The sequence below is a fragment of the Gossypium hirsutum genome, chromosome D02, assembly GCF_007990345.1.
Source record: "Gossypium hirsutum isolate 1008001.06 chromosome D02, Gossypium_hirsutum_v2.1, whole genome shotgun sequence".
Lineage (NCBI taxonomy): Eukaryota > Viridiplantae > Streptophyta > Magnoliopsida > Malvales > Malvaceae > Gossypium > Gossypium hirsutum.
In genome coordinates this window covers 25,066,567-25,076,226 of record NC_053438.1, presented here as the reverse complement: position 1 = coordinate 25,076,226, position 9,660 = coordinate 25,066,567, and the positions used below count along the sequence as shown (strand labels likewise).

Genomic DNA, 9,660 nt, shown 5'->3' with positions numbered 1-9,660 from the left:
TGGAAAACGGGAGGTTGAAATAATGTTAAGGTGGATTTTTTGGTGTTGATCGATTGTTATGGTTGCTTCTTAGCAATGGTTGCTGGATTGTGGATTTTGCTATAACAAAATTTCTAACCAAATAAAGTTCTAAGAACATCTCATTAGAAATTTGGGTATAACCCTTTAGTTTTTTACTAAGATATCTAACAAGATATTCTTAAAAATTTTGGTATTGCATTAGAGATTTTTATATCATATTAGAAATTTTGATATAGCATTGATATTTTGATATTGCATTAGAAATTTTTGTATTGATTAAAAATTTTGGTTTTGCATTAGAAATATTAACATCTGGTTAAAAACTTTGAAGTTGTAAACTAGAATTTTCAATCATTCACCTTTATATAAATTTAATTGTGGGGTTTAAATTTTTTGACATTGACAAATAAAATTAAGGAAAAATATAATTTTTTACCCCTAAACTTAGCAATTAGGTTCATTTTGGTATTTGTATTTTATTTTTGTTCATTTTGGTGCATGAAATTGACAACTAAATCCATTTTAGTCCTTGAACTTAGATTTCGTGAAGATTTAATGATGTGATTAGTGTTCTTGGAACATAATTGGATTGCTCGAAAAGATCAATAGAATCGACAAGCATACTAGTACAAACAAAGAGGTTGAACAAGTTGAATTGAAAATAAATCGAAATTGGTAAAAATTGAAAACTTAAACAAAAACAAGTAGTTGAACAAGTTGAACCAGTTTAATAAATTTTTTAATTTTTATTTATTTATTTATTTATTATTGGTCTAGTTGTTGAACCTATCAAATCGATTGAATCAAGAATCAATGGTCCGACCGGTTCAATCACTAATTCGGGTATTAGAACATTGCATTTGACACTTTAAGATTGTAGCACATCTTCACTTGAAATTTTGTATAATTTTTTAAATTTTCAAGTGATGGTATGGCATAATCTCTGAGTAACATGACACTAGGTTTTCATATTTTTGAAGTTTAAAGACCAAAATAAATTTAATTATCAATTTTTTTAAGTATCAAAGTGATAAATAATTATATTATCCCTATAATTAATTATAAATAAATTATTAAAAATTTCATAAAAGGACGCGTGTGGTGGTTATTTATGAATTATGATCTCCTCCTCCAGTCGGATCATTGGTTGAGTCTGAATTACTCCAAAACTTTTATCAGAGCTATCTCAATGTCAATCTCCGATCCCTCCGCTGCTCAAACTCCACTTTTGGATGACACTATTGACGGCTGCCTTGACTACAAAGGCCGACCTGTCCGCCGCTCAAGCTCCGGATGTTGGATATCCGCTTCTTTCATCATAGTCGTCGAAATTGCTGAGAGGTTTGCTTATTACGGAATCTCTTCTAACCTCATAACTTACTTGACGGGGCCTCTGGGCGAGTCTACTGCTACCGCCGCCGCGCAAGTTAACGCTTGGAACGGGGCGGCCTCGCTTCTGCCTCTCTTGGGTGCATTCATTGCTGATTCTTTTCTTGGCCGATACCGCACTATCATTCTTGCTTCCCTTGTTTATATTTTGGTAAAACATTTTCCTTTCTTTTCTTTCCCAATAGATAAGAACAGCTAATGTTTCATCATAATTTCTTCCTTAAATATTTAATTTTGGCGTTTAAAAAGACAGCCGCAATGCCTGGAATTTTGGTTCTTAGCATTTTTAATTTTAAAATTTTCTACCCTGTTTTTTTCCCTCGAATATTGACATAGAAAATGGAGGGTATAGTTCCTTTTGGAATAATAATTGACATGATTTTTAGCCTCTGCTGTCAGGTTAGGGTATTGAATTAATTATTGTGACTGAACTTGGATGAAACTGTGTGAGAGAGAGAGAGAGAGAGAGGCTTTCTGCTAGTATTCGAATTGTTTCATAGGTTTAAATGTTTTCCTGTCATTTTGGATGCCTTCTGGAGTAGTATAACTCAAGGTTCAATGAGCCAAAAAAAAAAACCTATAGCCCAAGGTTATCCTTCCTCCATGTGAGATATTTTTTCCATGGCTTCTTGGCAATCAAGGATGGACTTACTACAATGAAAAGAATGTCAAGCCTGGGAACGCATTTGAAATTGGCTTTCTGCTCCTTGTGAGAATAAGATTCATCTTTGTGGGTTGTTATCTGACCTAGAGAGAGAGTGAGCTGGGGTACCTGAGCTACAATTCTAGATGAAAAAGCATAGGAACTTTAGAATTGGTAAAACAACAGACCATTTTTGCTGCCCTAGCTCTGATGGAACTTTCGTTATTTCATAAAAGTGGCACCAGTTCATGTTATTTCTTTTGAGTTGTGATTGTGTTTATTGATATAGTTGGTAGAAATCAAGTTTCTAGTTTGAATATTTATATTTTTATTTTGAACCAGTTTCATAAAATTCTGTCTGCATGTCGTTGGTTATTAGCTGTTTGCAAAAGGAAGTTGAAGGGGGAGATAGAAAGAGCTAACAGTAGTTAGAAGCAAAACTTGAGTTTAATAGAAGAAATTAGGGAGAAACGAGGAAGTAATTGAGGAGAGAAACCATGGAAAATCAGTGAGGGTGAGAAGTGTCCAACTCAATAATTTGTTATCCAAAAATATCAACATTTGATACTCCAGGCCTAATAGATATTCAAACAAAAATGGTTTTTGTAGCTGAATGAAGTCATAATAAAAGGTGTAATACCTAGCTCTAAACTATGCTATTTGGACTTGAGGCCTAAGGGGTGTGCTGGATATATGTATGTGTTTGGCATAAATATGCTCTACTTTTTGAAGTTTTCCCATGTATTTGGTGCATTATGCCTCATATTCATGTCTTGATATGTGTTGGACATAGTTGCTCTGGAAAACATGAAAATCCCAAGTAACGTAGGCCCTAAAATAGTACTTGGAAATAAGGTAAGCTACTTAATATAAATAGCCTAATAAATTGAAGTAAAGATTACTATTACACTCGTAAACTACAACTTCATTACTAAACAAACTCTTTAAGAAACTCCTTTCCATACTGTGTATGCTTACTTGCTTCTTATGTATTAAAATTTGTTAAATCATCCAATGAAACAAAGAGTTTGAATTTATGCTCGACTTCAGAAACCTTGACTCAAGCTCCCTTTAACAACATTAATCATTACGAACGCGCACAATAATTCTCAAATTAGTGAGGTTGCTTGTCATGTTCAAACAAAAACTTTGAAGCTCAATTCAAGATGTGAGAAAACCTGCTGTAATATCAATTGTACTTGATGAATCTGTTTCATGACTTAGCTTTTCTCATCGGTAGCTGTAGGGTAGCCACAGGACTGTTTTGATTGTTTAATTAATTGATTAGAGTGCTTACTAGCTGTTTTCCATAATTACTTCATTTGGAATGAGTTATAGGGGCTAGGCTTGTTGGCTCTCTCTGCCACACTTGGTTCCATCAGCAGTTCTGGTGGTCAAAATGCAGATGACATTGCATTAAGCTCTTCACTTCAGTTTCAAGTGATACTATTCTTCTCCTCGCTGTATCTAGTAGCATTTGCACAAGGTGGACACAAGCCATGCGTTCAAGCTTTTGGAGCAGATCAATTTGATACACAAGACCCTGAGGAGTGTAAAGCCAAGAGTTCATTCTTTAATTGGTGGTACTTTGGTATGTGTGCGGGTACCTTAACAACCCTTTCAATTTTAAACTACATCCAAGATAATCTTAGTTGGGTTCTTGGATTTGCAATACCTGGTATTGTGATGGCTGTGGGACTGGTTGTTTTTCTGCTTGGAACAATGACTTACCGGTATAGTGTGAAAGGGGATGAGGAAAGCCCAATTGTGACTGTTGGTCGAGTGTTCATTTTGGCAGTTAGGAACCGGAAAACATCGTATTCTGCAATTGCAGCAGAGGAAGAAGCCCGAGGAATTCTTGCAACTGAAAGTTCCAAGCAATTCAAGTAAGTGAGATATTTTTGCACTAAAGGAATTAGGACCATAAAAAAAAGGGACAAATAGAGCTTTAGTAAAGGTCAATATCTAAAGCCTCATGCATTTTCCTTAAGTGCCACCATATTTTCTCCATTTAACTTATCATATATAAACTCGTAATGATTGCATGGTAATGAGATATAGTTTTGTTTATCATTTTGTAACTGCCTTCATTGAGGCAATCATAGCATGATGTATAGTTGACATGGAGCTCTTGCTTGTTGCTTTTCTTCTTCCTGTTATTAAAGTGTTTAATGCTTCAACTTTATTGAACCAATTGAGTTTTTCTTGCTCTTTTTGGTTTATGAAAATAATGCTTTTATATACATTTTCTGTAGCAAATGTCTCTAACATGGCAATATGGATCTTTTTAATGTGGTAGATTCCTCAATAAAGCCTTGCTTGCTCCGGATGGTTCAAAGGAGCAAGGAGAGGTGTGTAGCATCAGAGAGGTTGAAGAAGCAAAAGCTGTTATAAGGCTTGCACCAATATGGGCTACAAGCTTGATTTATGCAATTGCCTTTGCACAATCATCGACCTTCTTTACTAAGCAAGGGGCTACCATGGACAGATCAACTGCAATGATGGGCTTTGAAATACCTGCTGCTTCACTTCAGTCATTCATTAGCCTTTCGGTTGTTCTTTTCATTCCTATATATGACCGCATTTTTGTTCCTTTAGCAAGAGCCTTGACAGGGAAACAAGCTGGAATTACATTGCTTCAGAGAATTGGAAGTGGAATGGTAATATCTACTATATCATTGGTAATTGCTGCTGTAGTAGAGATGCGGAGGCTTAAAATTGCTGAAGAATATGGATTGTTAGACAAGCCAAATGTGATGGTTCCAATGAGTGTATGGTGGCTGGTCCCTCAATACGCATTGTATGGATTAGCTGATGTCTTCACCATGGTTGGTCTTCAAGAATTCTTTTATGACCAGATGCCAAATGAATTAAGGAGTGTCGGTCTTGCGCTCTACCTTAGCATCTTCGGTGTTGGAAGCTTCTTAAGTAGTTTTCTCATCTCCGCCATCGAGAACTTGACCAGTGGGGATGGTCGAGATAGCTGGTTTGCAAATAATCTGAATAGAGCACATCTTGATTACTTTTTTTTGCTGCTTGCTGTGCTTAGTGCTGTGGGATTGACTCTCTATGTATGTTGTACAAAATATTACATTTATGCTAGATGGGGAAGGACGTTCTAAATCGCGATTTTCTAGGTATCACCAGTCCATTGATTGTTGTAACTGTAATATATTAAGCGACTTCTCACTAAATGGTTGGTTAAACTTGTAAGAATGTAAACCATGAATGTAAGGATTTTAAATTATTCTGTAAGTTAGAAAACTCTTTTGCTTCAAGAAGAAAATGATGGCCTTCAACAGACAATTGTTATTACTATTACAATATCTCATCATTGTATTTAGATTTGATTGCACTCATACTGAGATGGAATATAGGAGATCTTACCAACATCATTTCTTTTGGAGAAAGCATATGGTGAGGGACATTTGAGGCTATAGTTGAAATCGTGGAGAAAAAAAAACCTATCTTCTTTTCATTGGTGTGGGTGTGTGGAGAAAAAAATATATTCCTAAGAAAAATAATTTTATTTCCATTATTGCTTGTAGAATTGATAAGGAGAGAACAATTTTTTTTATTTTATTAAAAAAATTGTATAATTTTGTAAATTACATACTTATATATTTTTCATTTCAAATTTGGAAGGAGTTGTTTTTATACATTATTGTAAAAATTGGTAATTTTTTTTCCTTACAATGCACACTCAAAAATTATTTTTCATTCCAAGTTTTCACTCTCCTTTTACTTTTACTTTTACACTCAACTAATCACTAAATTCTTTTTCCTCGTGTCTTAGATCTCATTTTTAGTTAGAAAATAATGGTTCATTAGAAAAAAAAGTGCCTCATACGAAGAAAAAGTTTCTTATTTTATCCCTACCTTTGGGTTTTACAAAGTTAAATATATTATATAGTATAAATATAAATTTAATTATTATAGAAAATAAATATATTATAAATATTGTTATTATATAATAATTGTATAAATATTTTTTAATACAATTGTTACCCTAACTCAAGAAATAGGTCAAAAAACTCGAGGAATAAGCAACCCAAAGGATCCAAAATGAATAATTACTTAGGATGTGTATTTTTTGGTTTTAATTGAATTAACTAGTCAAACCGAATTAGTTTAATTAATCAATTGGCCATTGAGTCTAATTCGGTTAGGATTAGTCAAAGGTTTTTGAAAATTTTGATTATCGATCAATTTAATTCGAAACTGAATAATTAATCCAAATGATTAATAAGTCCAATATATTAGAGATAAATTCAATACATTATATAAGCCCAACATATAAAACTTAATGAACTCATAAATATTTCTATAATGGGCTAAAAAATTATGAAAACTAAAAATATTTGGAAAAAAATAAAAAATAAACTAAAAAGGTAAAAAAATACAAAAATTAAACAAAGAAAAGTAAAAATTAATAATTTTTAATGTAATGTTTGTTATTATGTTTTTTATTTAGTATTTCTATTGTGTTATTTGTTGTTTTTAAATTTATTTTAAATTTTTTTGAATTAAAAATAAAGAAAAAATTGTCATGGATTTTTTTTATGTTTTAAGCTTGTTTGAATAAAAAATTATAAATTTTGGTTAATTCAATTAACAGTTTGAATTAATCAAAAATAATTCGGCCAGCTAATAAGTTTCAAAATATTTTTAACTCAATTAATGATTCTAAAATTTTAATTAATTCAATGATAGTTGAATTTAAGTATTAATCAAACACAGTGTTTGAACAACTCTAAAGCTACCTATTGCAACACTACACTTGGGGGTTTAACATAAGCATTACAAACCAAAATGTTTGAATAAAATAGTGGATAAAAAAACAATTGCATGGTCCTTGAGCCCAACTTTGTCGGGTACAGGCGCTCTAGCCAATAAATGCAAGGTCTTGAAATGTGACCCTAATAAATCAAAAGGAGATACTTTCATGTAGGGAAGCGACTCACGAGTAGCAAAAAATAAAAGAAGAAAAAAAGAAAGATGAGTTTGAGCTATAAAGAAAAAAAGAATAATTGTTAACGAGGATCATCTTTTACTATCACTTTATTCTTTATTATTCTAAAATTCTTTATTCACAAAATTCACTAACTTAAGCATCAAAGAGTGTCTTGAAATATAATTTCTGGTGAACTCATAGTTTTTTATGTGCTTCCAAGTCATTCTTGATTAGGTTATAATGCATCTACATCAAAGCCCAATCGTTGCCCAAAAAGTGTAAATATTGGGCGTCGTTGTGGAAAACTAAATAGAAAGCCATGATTCCCATTGTAGAAGACAACCCTTGTTGGAATTAAGTGACCCGAATCTTTCTTTAAATAAAATACAGTGGTAAAATAAAATAAAAGTAAAATCCCTATAGAATTATACTTCTTTTATTTTATTTTAGAATAAGGTTTTTTAAACCTTATTAAACTCCATCTATTTGATATTGATTAGAATATGGTGTTTCAATCTTACTACGCTCCTATTAGAATATGATTTTACAAGCCTATAAATAGACATAGCCTACTCCTCTTGTAATTAATTCGAATTCGACATAGTGAATTTTCTTCTCCTCTGCCTGTGATTTTTTCTCAAAAGAGTTTCCACGTAAAAATTTGTGTGTTCTTTATTTTTATTTTTCTTTTCTTTGTGATATATTGTCATTACCAACATTCTATTATTTTTACACATTGGTATTAGAGCTTCCGGGTTGTTCCTCTCAATCACGGTAATGGCGTCTTTGAAGTATGAAATTCCGCTGTTGGATCGCAACACTAGATTTGCGTTATGGCAGATAAAGATGTAGGCAGTTCTTGCACAGATGGACTTAAAGGAATCCCTGCTAGGGGTAGATAAGATGCCTTCAACATTGACGGAGGAAGAGAAGAAGCGCAAGGATCGAAAGGCGTTAACATAGTTACATCTGCATTTGTCTAACGAAATTTTACAAGATGTGATGAAGGAGAAGACCGCCGCTGGATTATGGAAGAGGTTGGAACAAATATGTATGTCGAAAACTCTAACTAGTAAGCTGCATATGTAGTAGCATCTTTATACTCATTGTTTGGAGGAAGGTGCATCTGTGCACGAACACTTAATAGTATTTAAAGAAATTCTCTCAAACTTGGAGGCCATGGAGGCTTAGTATGATAAGGAAAATCTAGGGTTGATTCTACTTTTTTCGTTGCCTCCGTCTTATTCAACCTTTAGAGATTCGATTTTATATAGCCGCGAGCCTCTCAAGTTGATGAGGTTTATGATTCTTTAACCTCGTATGATAAGATGAAGCATCTTGTGGTTAAAACGGGCTCCTAGAGAGAGGGTCTCATTCTTCATGGGAGACAAGATCGGAATGCTGATGATGATCGTGGACGGACACATGAATAGAATTCTCGCTGTAAATCTAAGGGTAGATCGAAGTCTTCAAACAGAGGTAAGACTTGTAACTTCTGCAAGAAGAAATGGCACATTAAATCTGAGTGCTATAAGCTACAGAACAAGATCAAAAGGGAGACTGTGAATCAGATGGAAAACAATCAGAAAATTTTGGTAAATCTGATATTGTAGAAGACTACAGCGATGGTGAACTTCTAGTCGCTTCTGTCAACAATTCTAAAGTGAGTGAGGAGTAGATCCTTGATTCAGGTTACACCTTCCACATGAGTCCCAATCGGGATTTGTTTACAACTTACGAAACAATGTCTAAAGGTGTTGTTTTGATGGGAATAATGCTTCATGTAGAATTGCAAGTTTTGGAACAATTAAAGTTAAGATGTTTGATGAAGTTGTCAGAACACTTAGTAATGTACGGCATGTTCCAGAATTGAAGAGAAATTTAATTTCGTTGAGTACTCTTGATTCAAAAAGGTACAAATACACAACTGAAAGTGGGGTTTTGAAGATTTCCAAAGGTTCCCTCGTTGTGATGAAAGGGCAGAGAAAGACTGCCAAGTTATATGTTTTGCACGGTTCTACTATTACTAGTGATGCAGCTGTCTCATCCTCTTCCTCGCCAGATGATGATATTACTAAACTTTGGCATATGCGCCTAGGGCATATGAGTGAGAATGGCATGGAAGAATTGAGCAAAAGAGGACTTCTTGATGGGCAAGGAATTTGCAAACTGAAGTTCAGTGAGCACTGCGTTTTTGGGAAGCAAAAGAGAGTTCGATTCACCAGAGGAATCCATAACACGAAGGAAACGTTGGAGTATATTCATTCTGACCTATGGGGGTCATCTAGAGTACCTTCGAGAGGTAGAGCTAATTATATGCTAACTTTTATAGATGATTTTTCCAGAAAAGTGTGGGAGTTCTTCCTGAAGCAGAAAAGCAATGTGTTTTCTACATTTAAGTCTTGGAAAACTATGATTGAAAAACAGATAGAAAAACAAATAAAATACCTCTGTACAGACAATGGCTTAGAGTTCTGTTCTGATGAGTTTAATAAATTGTGCAAGTTAGAAGGGATCGTGAGACACTTGACAGTTCGTCATACTCCACAGCAAAACAGAGTTGCAGAACGAATGAACAGAATGATCATGGAGAAGGTTCGATGTATGTTGTCAAATGCCAACTTACCAAAGTCATTTTGGTTCGAAATAGCCT

General features: G+C 33.7%; 1 protein-coding gene across 1 annotated transcript; it reads left to right on the top strand.

The window, feature by feature from the left end:
- The first annotated feature begins 952 nt into the window (after window positions 1-952).
- LOC107910620 (protein NRT1/ PTR FAMILY 5.10) lies at window positions 953-5,371 on the top strand. The gene is made up of 3 exons (XM_016838528.2): window positions 953-1,561; window positions 3,392-3,939; window positions 4,353-5,371. The coding sequence occupies exons 1-3, from the start codon at window positions 1,133-1,135 to the stop codon at window positions 5,173-5,175; spliced, it is 1,800 nt and encodes a 599-aa protein (XP_016694017.2). The 5' UTR covers window positions 953-1,132; the 3' UTR covers window positions 5,176-5,371.
- The last annotated feature ends 4,289 nt before the right edge of the window (window positions 5,372-9,660 follow it).